Source organism: Macaca nemestrina, chromosome 7, assembly GCF_043159975.1.
Source record: "Macaca nemestrina isolate mMacNem1 chromosome 7, mMacNem.hap1, whole genome shotgun sequence".
NCBI classification, from domain to species: Eukaryota; Metazoa; Chordata; class Mammalia; order Primates; family Cercopithecidae; genus Macaca; species Macaca nemestrina.
This window is the reverse complement of record NC_092131.1, coordinates 37,451,362-37,476,723: the sequence shown is the minus strand read 5'-3', so window position 1 is coordinate 37,476,723 and position 25,362 is coordinate 37,451,362. Positions and strand designations below refer to the sequence as shown.

Sequence of the window (25,362 nt, the reverse complement as noted above, 5' to 3'; positions counted from 1 at the left end):
AAGTCCTCTTGTTAGTGAATCTAGGAGTTTCTGCCGTCATCTGTAGAAGTATTGAGAATATGACCAGACATGAAATGTTAAGTAAATTTAAACACACAGACCCTTTTTAAATTGCCAAGTGATTTTATTTCAAGATGATATCAAATTGCTAAAAGATGATCTAATTGTCAGAGTGACTATTGATTATATCTCCCAGTAAGTGTCAATGTAATTTACTCCATTGTGTTGTCTCCTTCCCTTTCTCTTCCATAAAAATGTAATGCTTGTGAAAAGCCACCAAAGAGAAGCGAAACCAGAAAAAGGATGTAACGAGTAAATATTAAAAGTAGTGCTCGGTTTGTATTCACAAGTATGCTGCTTGCTATACGATATTGTTTGTCAGGTGGAGGGCCACTATCTATACTACCTCCTGTTCCTCTCAGTTCACATGTTGGTGGTTGCCACCCAAACACACAGTGACAATGTTTTTTGTTGTTACATACTCCTTTGTAATTGCATGTTTTAAGATCACACTCAAAATGCAGGTCTTGATAAAAAGTACAATTGTGTTTAAGACAGTAGCTCCCTGGGCCACAGGTTGCACCATCCACTACCAGCCCCATTTCTGGCAAGTCTGTCCCTTGGTGTGCTTCATAGCCAAAGCATTTTTCTTCTTTTATGTCGTGTACTAATATACTACGAAATGTAGTGTGCTCACCTCCACCGGGAATCTTGCTGACACCACTACAGTGCAACATTCCACAAAAAACATCATCTTCTTCACATGGAAAAGGTTTACTTCCTCCTCGCTGTCGAATAACCCCACAGTTTCCAAATCGGTCACCAATCCTATTCAATTGTTGATAGCACGCTGGGGAGCCGTCTTTCACTTGGTAGCCAAAAAGGGCTTGACACTGCATATCACGGTCACTGCAGTTTCCTCTTACACAAACAGATACTGCTGAACATGGGGTTCCATCCTGGACGTAGACGTCATTTGGACACTCTTCGTTTTTCCCATCACAGTATTCCGGTAGATCACATATACCACTCAAGTCTCTGCAAACCACTCCAGGGGCAGCATATTTACACTCACGGCAGCAAAGTCCTGTATTGCAAACACTGCCAAGAGAAAGGATACAAGAGGTCTCACAACATCTATCATTGGCACAATCTTTAAGGGAGCCACAGTCACATTCTTCCCTCTGATTTTTGATCTTGTCTCCACAACGAGGAGCTACATAAGGAAAATTAGTGTATGGAGCATTTGGATCACTCAAACAAGGATCCCACATATTCAACCTGTTTTGCATCCGCTCATAAGAACAATTGCTCATCATATCATTAAGATCAGGAACAGGGGCCATGAGACAGTTGGTTCGTCGAAAACAATAACAACCTGCAGAATCATGTGACAAGCCCAAGTTATGACCTAGTGTATGCGCTGTTAAACATGCCCCCTTAAATAAGTGATACCTCATTAAATACACAAACAATGCTCCCCAGTTGGGGTTGCATATTCCATCAAAGCTGGTATAACAGTCCCGGTTTCCAAGTCGATATGCTGTAAAAACAACTGAGGTATCATGTGCAATTGTTGGATAAACTTTACGGTATTTCCACAAACCAAACAATTCTACAGCAGTTTGGGCCGGCCTCCCATAAAATTTTACTGCATCCTTTTGATTCCATATGAACAAAACACGTACATAAACATTTAAATAAACTGGTTTGAAAATGGTATGTATGATACCGTTAATAATCACTACATTCTCTATTATGTGTGACACATTAGGGTTCCGCTGGAATAATCCATTAGTAACCGTGTAGTGAATTTTCAAGTTTTTTCTATGATGCCTCCACAAATAAACGTGGCCTGCTCTGGGAGTTTCAGACAGTTTTACCTTTTCAGATTCTTGATCTCTCTCCTCCCCTTCAGTCTTACATCTACTAGCCTCTCCTGGTCTTTCTTCTGACACAAGCAGGGATACTACATGCTCAAATTTGGAAGAAGCCTCCAGGGGTTTGATTTCATAAGTCAAGTCATCCACCTGCAGCATGCCACGCAGCCCTCCATGGCAGGTGTCCAATGTGGCCACAGACCCAGGAATCCCTTCCAGGTAGCAGTCATAGTAACAGTCTCGCGGGACAAAAGGGTAGTTCTCCTGCATGGCCCCCTGGTCATTATCAGTAAAAACAGGTAAATGTCTGGGCATCATGTTCTTCTTGAGCTTCATGTGAATCACGTGCCTTCGGCCCCGGAAACGCATGCTGTAAGAGAGTTGGTCTGGCATCTCAACTCCACGCCTCCTGTGGGGCACTTTCCTGGGGATCACAATTTCTGAGGAGGTAAAGCGCCATCCTGGTGGATCATGAAAACAATAGACCTGGGACAAGAGTGCCCAGAGGACAGGCAGCCAGAGAGCACCTGTCAAGGGGTCCTGGACCCAGGCAGGTCCCATGAATAAGGGAACTTTTGACCAAAGAAAATGCAATCAAATGGGAGGCACAAAGAGGATTCCTCAGTCTTCAGCCTTCTCCTCAGGGCAGTTATGATGAAAGCAGAGTGAGTCTGCAGGCTTGGCACCCCCTGATAGGTGAGTGGGAAGGGTTAGGCTATTACATAACAATGGTGTGCTCGTCAGGGGAGGCTGTTTTCAGTGAGCTGGAGAGGTAGGCCAGGGGGTCAAAGGAAGAGGAAAACAATGGCAGGAATTGAGAATAGCAGTGTATAACTGAGCTGAAATGTCCCTTGTCCTCTAAGGGAAGTCATAAGTGGAGTTTGATCAGTAAGTCGGTTTGATGCAAGGTTAGGACACTTAAGGACATTTTTCTCAAGCCTAAATGAGGGAAGGTCTCAACCTGTAATTCAAAGAGGGAAGCGTAATCAATAAGGAAAGTAGAAACTTTTCCTTGAAAGAATTTTGAGGATAGACCTGGAGATTAGAGAAATCAAATGGAGTTGAGGGTAATGGATGAACTGGAGAGTAAAATGTCATGAGAAAAATTAGGGTGTGTAACTATAATTTATCAAGTTAAACATATACCTACACTATGATCCAGCAATTTCAGTCCTAGGAGCTTACCACATAGTCTTGTCTATGAATGTTCACAGCATTCTGCAATCTGGAAACCAAGAACTTGTCCTTGATAGGTGAATAGATAAACACACTGATATATTCATTCATTGAAATACTCCTCTGTTATAACACGAACAAACTTCTGAAACATGCAAGATCAAGGTTGAATTTCAAAGAAATTATGAGACAAGGCAGACCAAATGGAGTAGTTAATGTATGATTTAATTTGTATGAAGTTCTAGGATACTTCAAATTAATCTATGGAAATAGAAATGTAATTATTAGTTTCTAGATGTATGAGCAGGGGAATGGGGCATAAAGAGACCTTTCTGGAAAAATGTAAAGTATCAGTCAAATATATTGATTGCAATGGTGATTTCAAGTAAAAGCTCATCAAGCTGCACCCTTAAAATCTGTGTGTTTTATCATAAACTAAGGATACCTCAAGAGTTAATTTTCTATAAAGGATTTGACTTCAACTTCTTTCTGACTCAATCCAGAATTAGCACATCATGAAATTATCTTAGAAACCATCTCCCTTTCCTTTTCAAAAATAGTTTTAACATAGAATTGCACGAAAACAGACTCAATTTGGTATAAGGAAGTTACCTAAAGCAGTTTACCTCATTTATTTTTCTCCTCTTATGAATCATACCTTTTAGCTGGGAGAATTTATACAAAGTAATATTTAGAAAAGAAGAATATATTAATATTTAAATGTGTTGTGTGCAACATTGAAAGATTTGTTTTAAATTCAGTGCAGTCAGAAATATTTTAAAAGTAGAAGAATGAGTTGATCTCAGCCTGAAATAAACTGGCCACAATAAAAAAAACTAATTTCTAAGAAGAAAGTAATGTAGTAAAAGTAGAAAGAGGAATAAAAGTAATTGTAATGGTAAGAATTATAAAATGTACTAATTTATACATTATATGTATATTAATAATTATTGAAAAATAGGAACAGATAAAAAGGGTTGGGCCCTTTGGGGAGCAGTAATAGCTAGTTATCCATTTATTATTTGATGTGATGGGAAATTTTGACTGGAATCTGTAAGAGGGGGGATGACATGAGGGAAGTCATATTAGAAAGATAATTAGGCTGCTTTTTATATTCAGGTACTGTTTTCACCAAACTGTCAAACCATTTTTGTCCTCTGCTCTCACACTGCAACAACAATCAACACTAAAGAAGACTTCTGTGACCAAGTGTTTTTGTTTTTTTTTTCACACACAACAAGCAGCAGATACCAGCTATGTGTCCTTCAAATCAATTCTGACACCATCTACCTGGGTATAGTGTCAGATCCCCCAGGTTGGACGTCCAGTCACCAGCTTCAGCTACCAGTCACACGTGTAGGCCTCCAGAACTTCTGATCAACAAGTTCCAATTTGGGGTTCCCATGACTCCTTTTTGGAGTTTGGTTAATTTGTTGGAATGGAACTCAGGAAAACACTTATGCTTACCCAGTTATTATAAAGGGTATTATATAGGATATGGAAGAAGAGATGCATAGGGTGACATATGGTGCAAGGGGCACAGAGCTTCCATGCCCTCCTTGTGCACAATCGTCAAGGAGCCCCCACATGTTCAGCTATCCAGAAGCTCTCTGAACCCTACCATTTTGAGTTTTTGTGGAGGCTTCATTACATAGGCATGATTGAGAACCATGTAAAAATGTGATTGGAAAAAGTACATGATCTAAACCCAGCAAGGCCTGTCTGTTCAGTCTTGGCCTCTGTGTTTACCATTCTTTCTTTTGATATTGGGCAGGACCCCCTCTGGAATGAGGGTCTTCTGCCCCATAATCAGATTAGTCCTGCCTTGGGTAGGTGAAAAAGGACAGGAAAGGGTCAGAGAAAGAGAGGGATTCTGTTTCTTCAGGTATGTTTCTGAGGCCTAAAGCACTCCAACATTAATTATAACAAAACTGTAACAAGGTTGTGGGCATTGTAAGCTAGGGACTATGGATGAAAACCTGTGTGTGTGTGTGTGTGTGTGTGTGTGTGTGTGTGTGTGTGTGTATTCATAATATCACAGATACTGAAAAGATACACCAGGAAACCCCCCAGTCACAATGTTGTATAAATTAGCAGACTATTTCAATGATGTGAAGAGGACTGTTTGGGCGTACAGACAAATTCTAGAAATGAGTTACGTTTGAGTAATCGTGTGTGTGTGTGTGTGTGTGTGTGTGTGTGTGTGTGTGTTGTGTTTAGTCTTCTAAAAATCTTGAATTTAGTTCTCTCTTTGTGTGTCTCATCTGGCTTTTCATGAATTAGTATATATTATTTTTGAAATCACAGATGTTTTAAAAAGTTTTAAGTGAGAGTGAGATCAGTAAAGTATCAGGCTAGAAAACTGCAAGCTCTCCTTCCCCCATAGAAACACTGAAAAGGAAAAAACCTTCAGATGGAGGAAAAGAGGAGGATAGGAGAAGTTGGTAAATGGGTATGAAGTTACAATTAGAAGGAGTAAATTCTGGTGTTCTATTGCACAGTATAGGGACTATGGTTGACATTAAAATATTGTATATTACAAAATAGCTCTTCAAAAGAGAGGCTTTTGAAGGTTCTCACCTCAAGGAATGTAAATGCATGAGGTGATACGTACATTGACTACCCAGATTGGATCATTATACAACATAGATATGTATCAAAACTTTAAATTGTACCCCATATATATAAACAATTGCAACAGTTCAATTAAATAAATAAATAACTTTTTAAAAGAACTTTAAAACGTCTGGAGTGCAGATATCTCTCCTTCATTGCTGGTGGGAATGCAAAACGATACAGCCAATTTGGAAAGCATTTTGGCAGTTTCTTACAAAGCTAAACACTGTCTTACCATATGATCCAGTTATCACACTCCTAGGTATTTACACAATGTATTGAAAAACTTAATCTGTGTACATATAGCTATAGCCAATTTACTCATAAATTGATAAAAATTGAAAGCAACAAAGATATCCTTCAATAGGTGAATGAGTAAACAAACTGCAGTACATACATACATACATACATACAATGGAATATTATTCTGTCATAAATTCAAGCCAGAAAGAGGCATGGAAGAAGTAAATGCATAATACTCAATAAAGGAAACCAGTTTGTAAAGCCGACATACTTTTATGTTTCCAATGTTGTAAAAGGCGGTACTATAGAGATCAAAACTATCAGTGGCTTCCAGAGTTGGGGGCGGGGGGAGTGTTAAAGAGATGGAATGAATAGCTGGCACACAGGGGATTTTTATGGAGTGAAACTATTCTGTATTATGCTGCAATGGTGGGTACATGACATGTGTTTTACAAATCCATAGAAATGTACAACACAAAGGGTAAACCTAAATGTAAACTATGAGTTGAGTTAGTAACAATGTATTGATATTGATTCATCAATCGTATCAACAGTACCTACCAATGCAAGATGATAATAATAGGGAAGAATGTGGGTAGGGGAGACAGGAAGTAAATGGAAGCTTCCTGTACTTTCTATTCGGTTTTTCTGTAAGCCTAACAATGCTCCAAAAATGAAGTATATTAATTTAAAAAATTTAAAAATAACCCAATGTGAAAGCAGGAGCAGAGGTGGAGCAATATGGTGGAACAGAAGGCTCTACCAATTGTTACCCCTACAAGAACACCAATTTAACAACTATCTACCAAAGAACCAAAATTCACGAGAGCACTCCTAGTACCTGGTTTTATCTTCATATCACTTTGTATCCCTGAAAGAGGGACCGAAGAAACAGAAGAGAACAGTCTTGAATTCCTGACACCACCACTCCTGCCCCAGGCAACTATAGTGGGGTGCAGAGAGCATCTCTGGATGCTGGGGGAGAGAGAGCACAGCAATTGGAGGGATTAAACTCAGTGATGTCCTGTTAGAGCAGAAAGGAAAATCGGACTGAACTCAGCTGACACTTGCCCACACAGGTAGCATTTAAATAAACCCTAGCCAGAGGGGAATTGCTAGTCCCAGCAGTCTGTACTTGAGTACCTGCAAACCTCACCACTGAGGGCTACAGTGCTGTATGTCTCTAAGTAAACTTGAAAGGTAGTATAGGCTATAAGGACTGCAACTCTAAGACAAGTCCTAGTGCTGAACTAGGCCCAGAGACAGGGGACTGGGTTAGGGGGGCGGGGAGGCACCTGACCAACTGAGACACCAGCCAGGGTGGCTAACGGAGCACTGGCATCACTCCTCCTCTAAAACCAGACTTCACAGCTTGCAAGAGACCTGGTTGTCCTTCCTTCTACTTGAGGAGACGAGTGGGAAGAGTGGGGAGGACTTGTTTTGCAACTTGGATATCAGCTCAGCTACAGCAGGATAGGGCACTGGCCAGAGTCATGAGGCCCCTGTTCAGGCCCTAGCTCTTGGACAACATTTCTAGACACATCCTGGGCCAGAAGAAAACCTGCTGCCTTGAAGAAAAGGGCTCAGACATGGAAGCATTCATCACCTGCTAACTAAAGAGCCCTTAAGCCCTGAATAACCAGCAGCAATACCCAGGTACTATGTCAAGGACCTTGGGTAAGCCTCTGAGACTTGCCGGCTTCAGGTGAGACAGCACATTACCAGTTGTAGTGGCTACTGGGAGAAATTCCTTCTGCTTGAAAAAAGCAGAGGGAAAAGTAAAGGGGACTTTGTCTTCTACCTTATGTATCAGCATGGCCACAGAGAAGTAGAGTACCAAGTGGGCTCTTGGGGTCCTTGATTCCAGGACTGGACTCTTGGATGGCATTTCTGGACCTGCCCTGGGCTGTAAGGGTGCCCACTGAAGGGCAAGTCCCAGGCCAGGCAGTATTCACCACAGCTGACTTAAGAGACCTTGAGCCTTTAGGGACAATTACCAGTAGTCTGGCAGTACTCCTTGTGGCATGTGGTGGTGGTGGCTATGGAGTGAGGCTCCTCTGCCTTTGAAAAGGGGAGGGAACAGTGAAAAAGATTGCATCTTGTGGTTTGAGTGCCAGCTCAGCTGCAGTAAAATAGAATACCAGGTAGGCTGCTAAAGCTTTCAACTCTAGTCCTCAACTCCCAGAGAACATCTCTGGACCCACCTGGGGTTTTGAGGCACTTGCTTTCTTGAAGTAAAAAAAACACAGGCCTGGGTGGCTTTTCCACCTGCTAATTGTAGAGCCCCAGGACCTTGTGTAAACACAGACAGTAGCAAGGGATTCATTACAGCAGGCCTTGGGTGAGACCCAGTGCTGTTCTGGCTGCAGCTCTGACCCAACAAAGTCATAGTGGTGGTGGCCACAGGGGTGCTTGTGTCACTTCACTCCCAAGCCTCAACTCTTGCCCTTTGTGCACCTACAGGCTTAACACCACAAAGAAGTCTTGGCAGCTTCCAGCTTGCACCCTCTGGAGCAGTAATCTGAGATGTATCTGGGGCTCTTTTAGCCACAACTGGAGCTGGAGTGGCTGGAATGCAGGGAGCAGTGTCCTTAGGTTGCACAGGGCAGCGAGGCCTGAGGACCAACGCCCAGACCATGAAACCATTTTTCCCTCCTAGGCTTCTGGGCCTGTGATGGGAGGGGCTGCCATGAAGGTCTCTGAAATGCCCTGGAGGCATTTTCCCCATTGTCTTGGCTATGAACCTTTGGCTCCTCTTTACTTATACAAATTTCTGCAGCCAGCTTGGGCTTAAATTCCTCCCCTGAAAATGAGTTTTTCTTTTCTACCACATAGCCAGGCTGCAAATTTTCCACATGTTCATGCTCTGCTTCCTTTTAAATATAAGTTCAAGTTTCAATTCATTTCAGTGCTTATGCAAATGAGCATAGGCTTTTAGAAGCAGCCAGGCCACAGCTTGAATGCTTTGTTACTTGGAAATTTCTTCCACCTGGCCGGACACGTTGGCTCATGCCTATAATCTCAGCACTTTGGGAGGCTAAGTTGGGTAGGTCGCTTTGAGCTCAGGAGTTTGAGACCAGCCTGGGCAACACAGCCAAATCTTTCTCTATAAAAAATACAAAAATTAGCTCTATGTGATGGTGTGAACCTGTAGGTCCAGCTACTTGGGAGGCTGAGGCTAGAAAATTGCTTGATCCTGGGAAGCAGAGGTTGCAGTGACTGAGATCATACAACTGCACTCTAGCCTGGGTGACAGAGTGAGATCCTGTCTCAAAAAAAAATTTCTTTTGCCAGATAACCTAAATCATCTCTGTCAAGTTCAAAGTTCCACAGATCTCTAGAACAGGGGCACAATGCCACTAGTCTTTTTGCTAAAGCAGAACAAGAGTGACCTTTATTATAGTTCCCAATAAGTTCCTCATCTCCATTTGAGACCTCCTCAGTCCAGACTTCACTGTCCATATCTGTATTAGTCCATTCTCACTGCTATAAAGATACAACCTGAGACTAGGTAATTTATAAAGGAAAGAGGTTTAATTGACTCACAGTTCTGCAGGCTTAGCAGAAAGCATGGTTAAGAGGCCTCAAGAAACTTACAATCATGGTGGAGGACTAAGGGAAAGCAAGCACATCTTACATGGTGGCAGGCAAGAAGCATGAGAGCAGTGGGAACATCTACTTATAAAACCATCAGATCTCATGAGAACTCACTGTCATGAGAAAAGCATGGGGGAACCACCCCCATGATCTAATCACCTCCCACCAGGACCTTTCCTCAACACCTGGGGATTACAATTTGGATTACAATTCAAGATAAGATTTGGGTGGGGACACAAAGCCAAACCATATCATTCTGCTCCTGCCCCCTCCCAAATCTCATGTCCTAACATTCCAAAACCAATCATGCCTTCCCAACAATCCTCTGAAGTCTTAATTTGTTCCAGCATTAACTCAAAAGTCCAAATCCAAAGTCTCATCTTGTGAAACCAAAAACAAGTTAGTTACTTCCAAGATACAATGGGGGTATCATTGGTTAAATGTTCCCATTCCAAATGAGAGAAATTGGCCAAAATAAAGGAGCCACAAAACCCATGCAAGTTCAAAACCCAGAGTGTCTGTGGTTTTTCCAGGTACACAGCGCAAGCTGTCAGTGGGTCTGGGGTCTGGAGGATGGTGGCCCTCTTCTCACAGCTGCACTAGGAAGTGCCCCAGTGGGAACTCTGCATGGGGGTTCCAACCCTACATTTCTCTTCTGCACTGACCTAGCAGAGGTTCTCCATGAGGGCTCTGCCCCTGCAGCAGACTTCTGCCTGGACTTCCAGGCATTTCCATACATCCTCTAAAATATAAGTGGAGGTTCCCAAACCTCAACTCTTGCCTTCTGTGCATCCACAGGCCCAACACCACGTGGAAACTGCCAAGGCTTGGGGCTTGCACCCTCTGAAGCAATGCTAAGCCATACCTTGGCCCCATTTAGCCACCACTAAGGTTGGAGTGGCTGGGACACAGAGTACCAAGTCCCGAGGCTGCACAAAGCAGCAGGTCCCTGGCCTGGACCACAAAACCATTTTTGCCTCTTAGTCCTCCAGGCCTGTGACAGAAGCTTCCCAGTAGGTCTCTGACATACCTTGGAGACATTTTCCCCATTGTCTTGGCTATTAACATTCGGCTCCTCATTACTTATGCAAATTTCTGCAGCCAGCTTGACTTCCTTCCCAGAAAATGGGTTTTACTTGTATACCACATAGTCAGACTGCAAATTTTCCAAACTTTTATGTTCTGATTTCCTTTTAAACATAAGTTCCTCATCTCCATCTGAGACCAGCTCAACCCAGACTTCATTGTCCATATCACTATCAGCATTTTGGTCAAAACCATTCAGTAAGTCTCTAGGAAGCTCCAAACTTTCCCACATCTTCCTGTCTTATTCTGAGCTCTCCAAATTGTTCCAACTTCTGCCTATTACCCAGTTCCAAAGTTGCTTCCACACTTTCAGGTTATCTTTAGAGCAGTACCCTATTCTACCAGGACCCATTTACTGTATTAGTCCAATCTCCCATTGCTTTAAAGATACTACCTGAGTCTGGGTAATTTATAAAGGAAAGAGGTTTAATTCAGTCACAGTTCTGCAGGATTAATAGGAAGCATGGCTAGGAGGCCTTAGGAAACTTACAATCATGGCAGAAAGGGAAGGGGAAGCAAGCACGGCTTACATGGGGGCAGGTGAGAGGTACAAGAGAAGGGGAAGCTTCTACTTATAGAACCATCAAGACTTGTGAGAACTCACTCACTATTATGAGAACAAGATTGAACCATGGGCCAGGCATGGTGATTCACACTTGTAATCCCAGTACTTTGAGTGGCCAAGGTGGGTGGATCACTTGAGGCCAGGAGTTCAAGACCAACCTGGCCAACATGGTGAAACCCTGTCTCTACTAAAAGTACAAAAAATTAGCCAGGCATGATGGCACGTGCCTGTAATCCCAACTACTTGGGTGGCTGAGGCACAATAATTGTTTGAGCCTAGGAGGCAGAGGTTGCAGTGAGCTGAGACCATACCACTGCACTCCTGCCTGGGCAACAGAGTGAGACTCTGTCTCAAAAAAAAAAAATTGAACCATGAAGAAACCCAAAACCTGTCCAGAACAAAAACAAGTAATGAGATTGAAGCTGTAATAAAAAGTCTCCCAATAAAGAAAAGCCTGGCACTCAAATGGTGTCACTGCTGAATTCTACCAAGTATTAAAGAAGAATTAATACCAATCCTACTCAAACTATTCTGAAAAGTAGAGAAGGGAATACTTCTAGACTCTATAATGCCAGTATTACCCTGATACCAAAAACAGCTAAAGACACATCAAAAAACAAACAAACAAACAAACAAACAAAAAACCACAAAACACTACTGGCAAATATCTCTGAAAAATATTGATGCAAAAATCCTCAACAAAATGCTAGCAAACCTAATTCAACAGTACATTAGAAAAATCATTCATCATGACCAAGGGGGATTTATGTCTGGGATGCAAGGACAGTCCAATACATGCAAAACAATCAGTGTGATACATCAGATCAGCAGAATGAAGGAAGAAAACCATAAGATCATTTCAATTGATGCTAAAAAAGCATTTGATAAAATTCAAAATCCCTTCATAATAAAAACTCAAAAAACTAGGTATAGAAGGAACATACAACAAATAAAAGCCATATATGACAGACTCACAGCTAGTATCATACTGAATGGGAAAAGTGAGAAAGCCTTGCCTCTAAGGTCTAGAATACGACAAGGATGCCCACTTTCACCATTGTTGTTCAACACAGTACTGGAAGTCCTAGCTAGAGCAACCAGACAAGAGAAGGAAAGAAAGGGCATCCAAATTGGATAGGAAGAAGTCAAATGATCCTCTTTTACAGATGATATAATTTTATATTTGGAAATACCTAAAGACTCCACAATAAAACTGTTGGAACTGATAAACAAATTCAGTAAAATTGCAGAATATAAAAATCAACATCCAAAAATCTGTAGCATTTCTATAGGCCAACAGTGAACAATCTGAAAAAGAAATTTACAAAGTAATTCCATTTGCAGTAGCAACAAAAATTTAACTACCTAGGAATTATTTTAACCAAAGAAATGAAAGATGTCTACAATGAAAACTATAAAGCACTGCGAAATAAACTGATAAGGACACAAAAAATAGAATATATTCCATGTGTATGAATTGAAAGAATAAACATAGTTAAAATGTGCATATTACCCAAAGGAATCTCCAGACTCAGTGCAATCCCTATCAAAATACCTATAAGATTCTTCACAGAAATAAAAAAAAAATCATAAAATTTATATGGAATTTATATTTTTATCATCTGTGAAGATTCTTCATGAAAAAAAAGGCAGGGTGCAGGGGTTCATGCCTGTAATGCCAGTACTTTGGGAAGCTGAAGTGAGTGAATTGCTTGAGCTCAGAAAGTTTGAAACCAGCCTGGGCAACATGGCAAAACCCTGTCTCTACAAAAAAATACAATAATTAGCCAGGTGTGGTGGAATGGGCCTGTAGTCCCAGCTACTCAGGAAGCTGAGGTGAGAGGATGGCTTGAACCTGGGAGGCAGTGGTTACAGTGAGCCAGGATCGCACCACTGAACTCCAGCTTGGGTGACAGAGCAAGACCCTGTCTCAAAAAAGAAAAAATTAAGAAATAGAAAAAACAATTCTAAAATTTATACGGAACCACAGAATAGCCAACACTATCCCAAGCAATAATAACAAAACTGAAGGAATCACATTACCTGACTTCAAATTATACTACAAAGCTATAGTAACCAAAATGACATGGTACTGGTGTAAAAACAGACACAAAGGACAACGGAACAGAATAAAGAAGCCACAAACAAATCATCACACCTACAGTGAAGTCATTTTTTACAAAGGGGCCAGGAACATACACTGGAGAAAAGACAGTATCTTCACTAAGTGGTGCTAGGAAAACTGGATATCCATATGCAGAAGAATGAAACTAGGCCCCTATGTCTCAACATATTCAAAATAAAATTAAAATGGGTTAAAGACGTATACCTAAGACCACAAACTATGAAATTACTACAAGAAAACATTGGGTAAATTCTCCAGGACAATGCTCTGGGCAAAAAATTCTTAAGGCATACCACACAAGCACAGGCAATCAAAGCAAAAATGGACAAATGAGATCACATCAAGTTAAAAAGTTTCTGCAAAGCAAAGGAAATCATCAACAAAATGAAGAGACAACCCACAGAGTGGAAGAAAATATTTTCAAAACACCTATCTGACAAGGGATTAAAGACCAGAATATATAAAGAGCTCAAACAACTCTAAAGGGAAAAAAACTAATAATCCAATTTAAAAAATGGGCAAAAGATCTGAATAGACCTTTCTCAAAAAAAGACATACTAATGGCAAACAGGTGTATGAAAATATGCTCAACATCATTGACCATTAGCAAATCAAAACTATAATGAGACATCTTTTTACCCTAGTTAAAATGGGTTTTATCTTAAAGACAGGCAATAACAAATGCTGATGAAGATATGGAGAAAAGGGAAACCTCGTACACTGTTGGTGGGAATGTAAATTAGTACAATCACTATGGAGAACAGTTTGGAGGTTCCTCACAGAAATGAACATAGAGCTACCATATGATCCAGCCATCCCACTCCTGGGTATATACTCAAAAGAAAGTAAACAATATATCAAAGAGATACCTGCACTCCTGTGTTTGTTCCAGCACTGCTTACAATAACTAAGATTTGGAAGCAACCTAAGTGTCAATTAACAGATGAATGGATAAAGAAAATGTGGTACATATACATAATGGAGTACTACTCAGCCATTAAAAACAATGAGATCCCATCATTTTCATTTGCAGCAACATGGATGGAACTGGAGGTCATTATGTTAAGTGAAATAAGCCAGGCACAAACATTGCATGTTCTCACTTATCTGTGGAATGTAAAAATCAAAACAATTGAACTTGTGGACATAGAGCAGTAGTAGAATGGTTACCAGAGGCTGGGAAGGTGACATGGTGGCAGAGGGGAGGTTGGGATGGCTAATAGGTTTTAAAAAATAGAAAGAATGAATAAGACCTACTATTTGATAACACAACAGGGTGCCTATAGTCGATAATAAATTAATTGTACATTTAAAATAACTTAAAAAGTGTAATTGGATTGTTTGTAATACAAAGGAAAAATGCTTGAGGGAATGGATATCCCATTATCCATGATGTGGATTATTTAACATTGCATGCCTGTATCAAAACATCTTATGTACACCACAAATGTATATACCTGCTATGAACCCACAAAACTTAAAAAAAAAAAAAAAAACTAAAAAAACTAGCAATGCTCACTTCAGAAGCATATACTAAAATTGTAATAATACAGAGAATATTATCATGGCCCCTTGCACAAGGATGACACACAAATTTGTGAAGTGCTCTATATTTTTTATATTAAATAAAATTATTATTTAAAAATTTTTAAAAACTAAAGAATTTCAATACACAGTTTGGAAAAACATGCTATATAGTTTCTAAGTAGCCCATAGTGAAAAACAACATAATAAATAATTTTTAATTTCTGTAAGAACTACTTCTTATAGCATAGTAAAAAGAGAAAAAAAAGAACAGGAGCGGCCAAGATGGCCGAATAGAAGTAGATAGTGTGCATGGCTCTCATGGAGAGGAAAAGATGGGGTGAATAAATACAATACCTTCAATTGAAACATCCAGGTACTCACACTGGGGTTAATCAAGGAAACAGCCTGACGCACAGAGAACAAAGAAAAGCAAGACAGGACAATGGCCCACCTAGGAGCAACATGGAGCCATGGGATTCCCCCCTGCCCAGGGAAGCAGTGAGTGAATGAGCAGCCCTGGGAAACCATGCTTCTCCCACAGATCTTTGCAACTTGCTGGTCAAGAGGCCTCCTTGTGAACCCACTCCACCAGGGCCTTCAGTCTTCAGTTTGACAGACAGAACTAGGCAGAGTCTTGGCATAGCAGCTGCTCAGGCATGCATGGAGACCCTGCAACCTTAGATGCTGGGACTTTCTAGCAAACGTAGCTGCAGCTCCAGCAAAGTGGGAGGTTAGACTCCTGTGCATATCCCTAGGAAAGAGGATGAATCCAGGGGGCTGAGCAGCAACAGCCCACAGACCCCACTTCCACAGCACCTCACAAGATAAGACCCACTGACTTGGAATTCCAGCCAGCTACCAGTAGTGGTATTGTACCTCACTAAGAAGGAGCTCCCTGGGGTTGTGGTGGGTGGCCATTATTGCTGTTCAGGCACCTTAGTCATCCCAGCCTTCAGGCTTTGGAGAGTCTGAGCTGACCTGGGGCAGAAGGGATCCTCCGGAACAGTACAGCCGCTCTACCAAAATGTGGCCAGACTGCTGCTTTAAGCAGGTGCCCAATCCTGTTCCTCCTTACTGGGCAGGACCTCCCAACTGGGGCCTCAAGCCACCCCACCTAAGCACTCCAACCAACAGAGATATGAATTATTCCTGGCATGGCACTCCCAGAGGGAGGGGCAGGTCACCATCTTTGCTGTTTGGGTGACTTAGCTGTTCCAGCCTTTGGGTTTTGGAGTGTCTGGGGTGACTGAGAACTGAAGTGGACCCCCAGTGCCGCATAGCAAAGCTGCTCTACAAAAACGTGGCCAGACTGCTTTTTATTTTTTTAATTTTTTTAAGGCATGCTTTTTTTTTTTAAATTATTATACTTTAAGTTATAGGGTACATGTGCACAACGTGCAGGTTTGTTACATATATATACATGTGCCATGTTGGTGTGCTGCACCCATTAACTCGTCATTTACATTAGGTATATCTCCTAATGCTATCCCTCCCCCCTCCCCCCTCCCCACAATAGGACCCGGTGTGTGTGGAGAAATAGGAACACTTTTACACTGTTGGTGGGACTGTAAACTAGTTCAACCATTGTGGAAAACAGTGTGGCGATTCCTCAAGGATCTAGAACTAGAAATACCATTTGACCCAGCCATCCCATTACTGGGGATATACCCAAAGGATTATAAGTCATGCTGCTATAAAGCCATATGCACACGTATGTTTATTGCAGCACTATTCACAATAGCAAAGACTTGGAATCAACCCAAATGTCCATCAGTGACAGACTGGATTAACAAAATGTAGCACATATACACCATGGAATACTATGCAGCCATAAAAAAGGATGAGTTCGTGTCCTTTGTAGGGACATGGATGCAGCTGGAAACCATCATTCTCAGCAAACTATTGCAAGAACAGAAAACTAAATACCGCATGTTCTCACTCATAGGTGGGAATTGAACAATGAGATCACTTGGACACAGACTGCTTTTTAAAATGGGTCCTGATCCCATTCCTTCTTACTGGGCAGGACCTCCCAACCAGGGTCTCTAGCCACTTCCTATACATGTCTTTGGGCCAGCAACAGGTCCATATCTCCCTTGACAAAGCTCCCAAGGGAACTGCCCTTGCCACCCTCAGATTAATGAAGAAGTAGAGACCCTAAGTGCCTTATTCACACCTCCAGTGAGCTGCAGTTGACCCAAGGGGAGGAGGTCAGTCCATCTCCCATGGGTCCCATATAGCCCCTATGGCTTGTCACTAGTCAGGAAACCCCTGGCTTGGGCCCACAGCACAAACTCTCCATCTTGGGTTGACTGCACTGAGCAATTGCTGACCTGCATCTCTCTAGGTTGCAGCCCCAAGGAGTCAAGCAAATGACCCTTGGCTACAACCACTACTAAGATCTGTTCCTCTGCGCCTCAAAGCTGGGAAAAGAATATAAACACTGAAATCACCCAAGAGCTGCAGTGGGCAGCCCAGGAGTGCCAAATCGTGAACTACAGCCTGTACTTAAGGAGGAGAGGAACCCCCATTTTCAGAGCACTGAGAGGGAACTTGACTGCAACTGCAGGAAAACATAGGGAGGCCACACAAGGGGGCAAGAGTCTACCAACTGACCAATAAGCCTAAGTGTCGCCTGCTGGATCATACCCCAAGGCTTCAACACCAAAAATACCTCATTAACATACCCTACTCTGAAACCAGAGATAAGAAGTCAGCTTCAAATAAAGACCCTATACAAAGTCTTGGTCCAGTGAAAGCATCCAGAAAAGAAATCTATTGACTGTGTTCAATCTGCACTGCAGTTAAAGGAACACTCACACACACAGATGAGAAAGAACCAAGGTAAGAACTTCAGTACCTGTCATATTTCCTCCAAATGACTACAGCAGTTCTCCAACAAGAGTTCTTAACCAGGCTGAACTGGCTGGAATGACAGAAATAGAATTCAGAATATGGATAGAAACAAAGATCACCAAGACTCAGGAGGATGGCAAAACCCAATCCAATGAAAATGGAAATCACAATAAAGTGATATAGGAGATAAAGAATGAAATAACAAGTATAAAAAAGAACCTAACAGGTCTGGCAGAGTTGAGTAACACAAGAATTTCACAATGCAATCACAAGTATTAAGAGCAGAATAAACCAGGCTGTAGAAAGAATTTCAGGCCAGGCACGGTGGCTCACGCCTATAATTCCAGCATGTTGGCAGGCCAAGACAGGCAGATCATCTGAGGTCAGGAGTTCGAGACCAGCCTGGCCAAAATGGTGAAACCCCCTCTCTACTAAAAATACAAAAATTAGCTGGGCATGGTGGCAGGTGCCTGTAATCCCAGCTACTTGGGAGGCTGAAGAAGGAGAATTGCTTGAACCTGGGAGGCAGAGGTTGCAGTGAGCCAAGATTGCACCATTGCACTCCAGCCTGGGCGACAAGAGCAAAACTGTCTCAAAACAAACAAACAAACAAACAAACAAACAAAAAACAGAATTTCAGAACTTGAAGACTGATTCTCTGAAACAAGACAGTCAGACAAAAATAAAGAAAAAAGAATTTTAAAAGTGAACACATTCTTTGGGAAGTATGGGATTACATAAAGAGGCCAAATCCATGAATCACTGGCATCCCTGAAAGGGAGGAGAAGAAACCAAACAACTTGGAACATATATTTCAGGATATCATCCATGAAAATTGTCCCAATCTTGCTAGGGAGGCCAACAGTAAAATTAAGAAACACAGAGAACTCCTGCAAGATTCTACTCAAGAAGATCATTACCAAGACACATAATCATCGATTTTCCAAGGTTGAAATGAAAGAAAGAATGTTAAAGGCAGCTAGAGAGAAAGGGCAGGTCACCTACAAAAGGATCCCCATCAGTGGGATATCACCACTGATCCCACAGAAATACAAACCACCATCAGAGAATACTAAAAACAATTCTACACAAATAAACTAGAAAATCTAGAAGAAATAGATAAATTCCTGGACACACACACCCTCCCAAGACTAAACCAGGAAGAAGTTGAATCCCTGCATAGATCAATAACAAGTTCTGAAATTGAGGCAGTAATTAATAGCCTACCAACCAAAACAAGCCCAGGACCAGAAGGATTCACAGACAAATTCTACCAGAGGTAAAAAGAGGAGCTGGTACCATTCCTCCTGAAACTATTCCAAACAATAGAAAAAGAGGGACTCCTCCCTAACTCAGTTTAGGAGGCCACCATCATCCTGATACAAAAACCTGGCAGAGACACAACAACAAAAAAAGAAAAATTCAGGCCAATATCCCTGATGAACATCGATGCGAAAATCCTCAATAAAATACTGGCAAACAGAATCCAGCAGCACATCAGAAAACTTATCCACCACAATAAAGTCAGCTTCATCACTGGGATGTAAGGCTGGTTCAGCATATGCAAATCAATAAACGTAATCCATCACAGAAACAGAACAATGACAAAAACCACATGATTATCTCAATAAATGAAGAAAATACTTTGATAAAATTTAACACTTATTCATGCTAAAAACACTCAAAAAACTAGGTATTGATGGGACATATCTCAAAATAATATGAGCTATTTCTAACAAACCCATAGCCAATATCATACTGAATGGGCAAAAGCTGAAAGTACTCCCTTTGAAAACCGACACAAGACGAGGATGCCCTTTCTAACCACGCTTATTCAACATAGTGTTGGAAGTTCTGGCCAGGGCAATCAGGTCAGATAAATTTTTAAAAGCGTATTCAAATAGGAAGCAAGGAAGTCGAATTACTTCTCTTCACAGATGAAATGATGTATATTTAGAAAACCCCATCATCTCAACCCCAAATCTCCTTACATTGATAAGCAACTTCAGCAAAGTCTCAGGATACAAAATCAACATGCAAAAATCACAAACATTCCCATATACCAATAATAGACAAACAGAGAGCCAAATCATGAGTGAACACCCATTCACAATTTCTACAAAGAAAATAAAATACCTAGGAATACAAGTTACAAGGGACACGAAGGACCACTTTAAGGAGAACTATAAACCACTGCTGAAGGAAATAAGAGAGAACACAAACAAATGGAAAAACATTCCATGTTCATGAATAGGAAGAATCAATATCATGAAAATGGCCATACTGCCCAAAGTAATTTATAGATTCAATGCTATTCCCATCAAGCTATCACTGACTTTCTTCACAGAACTAGAAATAACTACCTTACATTTCATATGAAATAAAAAATGAGCCTGTATAGCCAAGACAATCCTAAGCAAAAAGAACAAAGCTGGAGGCATCATGCTACCTGACTTCAAACATACTACAAGGCTACAGTAACCATATAGACCAATGGAACAGAACAGAGGCCTCAGAAATAATACCACACATCTACAACCATCTGATCTTTGACAAACTTGACAAAAACAAACAATGGGGAAAGAATTCCCTATTTAATAAAGGGTGCTGGGCAAACTGGCTAGCCACAGGCAGAAAACTGAAACTGGATCCCTTCCTTACACCCTATACAAAAATTAACTCAAGATTAAAGATTAAATGTAAATTAAATATAAAACCTAAAACGTATAAATCCTAGAAGAAAACCTAGGCAATACCATTCAGGACATAGGCATGGGAAAAGACTTCATGACTAAAACACCAAGAGCAATGGTGACAGAAGCCAAAATTGAAAAATGGGATCTAATTAAAGACTTTCTTCATAGCAAAAGAAACTATTATTAGAGTGAACAGACAACCTACAGAATGGGAGAAAATTTTTGCAGTCTATCCATCTGACAAAGGTCTAATATCCAGAATCTACAAGGAACTTAAACAAATTTACAAGAAAAAACAAACAACCCCATCAAAAAGTAGATGAAGGATATGAACAGACATTTCCCAAAAGAAGACATTTGTGTGGCCAACAAACATATGAAAAAAAGCTTATCATCACTGATCATTAGTGAAATGCAAATCAAAACCACAATGAGACACCATCTCACACCAGTTAGAATGGCGATCATTAAAAAATCTGGAAACAGATGTTGGTGAGGATGTGGAGAAACTGAAATGCTTTTATGCTGTTGGTGGAAGTGTAAATTAGTTCAACCATTATGGAAGCCGGTGTGGCAATTCCTCAAGAATCTAGAACCAGAAATACCATTTGACCCAGCAATCCCATTACTGGGTATATACCCAAAGGATTATAAATCATTCTACTATAAAGACACATGCACATGTATGTTTATTACAGCACTATTCACAATAGCAAAGACTTGGAACCAACCCGAATCCCCATCAATGATAGACTAGATAAGGAAAATGTGGCACATATACACCATGGAATACTATGCAGCCATAAAAAAGAATGAGTTCATGTCCTTTGCAGGAACATGGCTGAAGCTGGAAACCATCATTTTCAGCAAACTAATACAGGAACGGAAAACCAAACACCGCATGTTCTCTCTCATAAGTCTGAGTTGAACAATGAGAACACATGGATAGAGGGAGGGGAACATCACACACCAGGGCCTGTCGGGGGTGGGAGGAAAGTGGAGGGAGAGCGTTAGGACAAAAACTAATGTATGAGGGGTTTAAAACCTAGATGACAAGTTGATAGGTGCAGCAAACCACCATGGCACATGTATACCTATGTAACAAACCTGCATGTTCTGCAATTGTATCCCAGAACTTAAATTATAATAAATAAATAAATAAATAAATAAATAAGAAAAAAATAAATGTATCCAAAAGACAAGCCATATTAATGTTAAAACCATTATGAAATTTTTAACAGTCCTTAAAAAAATAAAAAATAAAACTAGAAATCAATAACAGGAGGAATTTTTTACATTTACATAATACATGAAAATTAAACATGTTACTGAACAACTGATGGCTCTTCAAACAAGAAATTAAAAGAGAAATTAAATAATATCTTGAGACAAACAAAAATGGACACACACCATACCAGAACTTATGGAATGCAGCAAAAGCAGTTCTAAGACAGAAGTTTATAGCAGTAAATGCCTTTATCAAAAAAGGGGAGGATTTTGAATAAGCAATCCAACTTTACACTTGACAGAATTAGAAAAACAAGAACTAAGCCCAAAGCAAGCAGAAGGAAGGAAATAATAAACATCTGAGAGGAATAAATTAAATAGAGACTGGAATATATTAAATAGAAAATAGAAAAGACCAACAAAACTGAGAGTTGGGTTTTGAAGAGATAAACAAATTGGACAAACCTTAAGATGGACTAACTAAAAAAAAAAAAAGAGAAAACTTAAATAAAATCAAAAATGAAAGAGGAGACATTACAACTGGCACTACAGAAATAAAAAGGATCATAAGAGACTACTATGAACAATTATAAGCCAAAATATTGGATAACCTAGAAGAAATGGATAAATTCCTACAACATTACAACCTACCAAGACAGAATTATGAAAAATATAGATCATCGGCCGGGTGCGGTGGCTCAAGCCTGTAATCCCAGCACTTTGGGAGGCCGAGACGGGCGGATCACGAGGTCAGGAGATCGAGACCATCCTGGCTAACCCGGTGAAACCCCGTCTCTAGTAAAAAATACAAAAAAATAGCCGGGCGAGGTGGCGGGTGCCTGTAGTCCCAGCTACTCGGGAGGCTGAGGCAGGAGAATGGCGTAAACCCGGGAGGCGGAGCTTGCAGTGAGCCGAGATCCGGCCACTGCACTCCAGTCTCGGCGACAGAGCAAGACTCCGTCTCAAAAAAAAAAAAAAAAAAAAAAATAGATCATCTGCACAAACCAATAAGTAAAGAGATTGAAGAAGTAATAAAAATATCTCCCATCAAAGCCTCCGAACTTGATGGCTTCCCTGATGAATTCCGCCAAACATGTGAAAAGACCTAGCACCAACGCTACTCAAACTCTTCAAAAAAAATTGAAGAGGAGGAAATAGTTTCAAATTAATTTTTTGTGGTCAGCATTACCCTGATACCAAAGCCAGTTAAGGACACTACAAGAAAAGAAAATTACAGACCTATATATCTGACAAACATGGGTGCAAAAATGCTCAACAAAATACTAGCTAACCAAATTTAATAGCACATTAAAAGGATTGTTCACCATGATCAAGTGGGATTTATCTCTGGGATGCAAGGATAGTCAAAATACACTAATCATTAAATGCAATACATCACATTAACAGAATGAAGGGTAAAAACTATGATTCTCTAATGAATGCAGAAAAGGCATAGACAAAACTCAACATCCTTTCATGATTAAAAATTCCAACAACTTAGATATAGAAGAAAATTTCCCCAACACAATAAAGACCATATATAACTAGCCCACAGCTAACATCATAATCAGTAAGATAAAACTAAAAGCTTTTTCTTTAAGATGCAGTACAAGGCAAGGATGCCCACCCTCACTAATTCAGTACAATATAGTACTGGAACTTTTAGCCAGAGCAATCAGACAAAAGAAAAACAATCATCTAAATTAGAAAGGAAGAAGTTAAATTATCTCTGTTTGTAGATAACATGATCTTAGGTACAGAAAACCCCAAAGACAATCAAAAGCTAATACACGAATATAATAAAATTGCAGGATACAAATCTACATACAGAAATCAGTAACATTTCTTATATCAACAGCAAACTATCTGAAAAATAAATCAAGAAAACAATCCCGCTTACAACTGCTATAAAGAAATAAAATATTTAGGAATAAATTTAACCAAGGAGGTGAAAAAAAAATCTGTACCTTGAAAACTATAAAACATTGATGAAAGAAATTGAAGAAGACACAAATAAAAGGAAAGATAGTCTGTGTTCATGAATTGAATGAATATTGTTAAAATGTCCATACTACTCAAAGCAATCTATAGATTCAATGCAATCCCTCTCAAAATCCTAATGGCATTTTTTGCCTATCAATGATAGACTAGATAAAGAAATTGTGCCACATATACACCGTGGAATCTATGCAGCCATAAAAAAGGATGAGTTCATGTCCTTTGCAGGGACAAGGATGAAGCTGGAAATCATCATTCTCAGCTGTCCCTTGCAGGGACATGGATAAAGCTGGAAATCATCATTCTCAGCAAACTAACACAGGAACAGAAAACGGAACACCTCATGTTCTCACTCATAAGTGGGAGTTGAACAATGAGAACACATGGACACAGGGAGGGGAACATCACACACCAGGGCCTGTTGGTGGGTGGGGGCGCTAGGGGAGGGATAGCATTAGGAGAAATACCTAATATAGATGATGGGTTGGTGAGTACAGCAAACAACCATGGCACATGCATACCTATGTAACAAACCTGCATGTTCTACACATGTATTCCAGAATTTAAAGTATAGTAAAAGAAAATCCCGATGACATTTTTCATAGAAATAGAAAAAGAGCCCTAATATTTGTATGGAACCACACACACACACACAAAAAGAATAGCCACAGCAATTTTGAGCATAAAGAACAATGCTGAAGAAGGCATCAAACTACCTGATTTCAAAATATACTACAAAGGTATAGTAATCAAAACAGTATGGTAATTGCATTAAAAACAGACACATAGACCAAAGGAACATAATAGAGAGCTTAGAAATAAACACAAATTTAGGGTCAACTGACCTTTGACAAACATGCCAAGAACATAAAATGGGGTATAATGCTTGCAGTGGAAGGAAAACATATCATCATTTGCAGATAATATGATTGCCCACACAGGAAATCAAACAGAAAAAGCTTGAAACTAACCATTTAAACCAATGAGAGCTAAACAAATTTCCTAAATACAAGACCAACATGCAAACGTAAATATCATTATTATACACAAGAAATAATTATAAAATGCAGTCGAAAAAAATATACACATTAGCAAAATATAATGTCTTATTGAGGAATAAATATTTTTTAAAAGTATGTGCATGCCTTTAGAGATGTATTTTAAAACACTATTGAAGCACAAAAAAGAACTGAGGAAATTGAGATATGTATCATATTGGTGATTAAAACAAGTTGAATTCTAGTCAAAATCCCAAGGTAATATTTCATAGGATAGACAAATGTACTCAAACTACCTGAGGTGATGGATATGTTAATTAAGTTGATTGTGCTAATCATTTCATAATGTATACATATATCAAAACATCAGGCCGAGTGTGGTGGCTCACACTTGTAATCCCAGCACTTTGTGAGGCTGAGGCAGGTGTATCACTTGAGGCCAGGAGTTTCAGACCAGCCTGGGCAACAGGGCAAAACCCCATCTCTACAAAAGTAAAAAAAAAAAAAAAAAAATTACCCAGGTGTGGTGGTGCATGCCTGTTGTCCCAGCTATTTGGGAGGCTCAGGTGGGAGGATCGCTTGAGCATGGGAGGTGGAGGCTGCAGTGAGCCAAAATCACACCACTGCACTCCAGCCTGGGCAACAGAGCAAGACTCTGTCTCAAAAAAAAATACATTGTATACCCTAAATACATGCAATTTTTTAAATCATGCCCAAAAAAACTGAAGAAAATTTAAAAATATTAAAATTATATATTTGAAAGAGTAAAACA

General features: G+C 40.2%; 1 protein-coding gene and 1 non-coding gene across 2 annotated transcripts; one reads left to right on the top strand and one right to left on the bottom strand.

The window, feature by feature from the left end:
• Positions 1–103: 103 nt before the first annotated feature.
• LOC105494321 (disintegrin and metalloproteinase domain-containing protein 20-like) lies at positions 104–3,913 on the bottom strand. Its single transcript, XM_011762654.3, has one exon. The coding sequence runs from the start codon at positions 2,439–2,441 to the stop codon at positions 213–215; it is 2,229 nt and encodes a 742-aa protein (XP_011760956.2). The 5' UTR covers positions 2,442–3,913; the 3' UTR covers positions 104–212.
• A 10,888-nt stretch (positions 3,914–14,801) lies between these two features.
• On the top strand, positions 14,802–14,905 carry LOC112428967 (U6 spliceosomal RNA). The gene has a single exon (XR_003021047.1). It is a non-coding gene; the product is annotated as a U6 spliceosomal RNA (small nuclear RNA).
• The last annotated feature ends 10,457 nt before the right edge of the window (positions 14,906–25,362 follow it).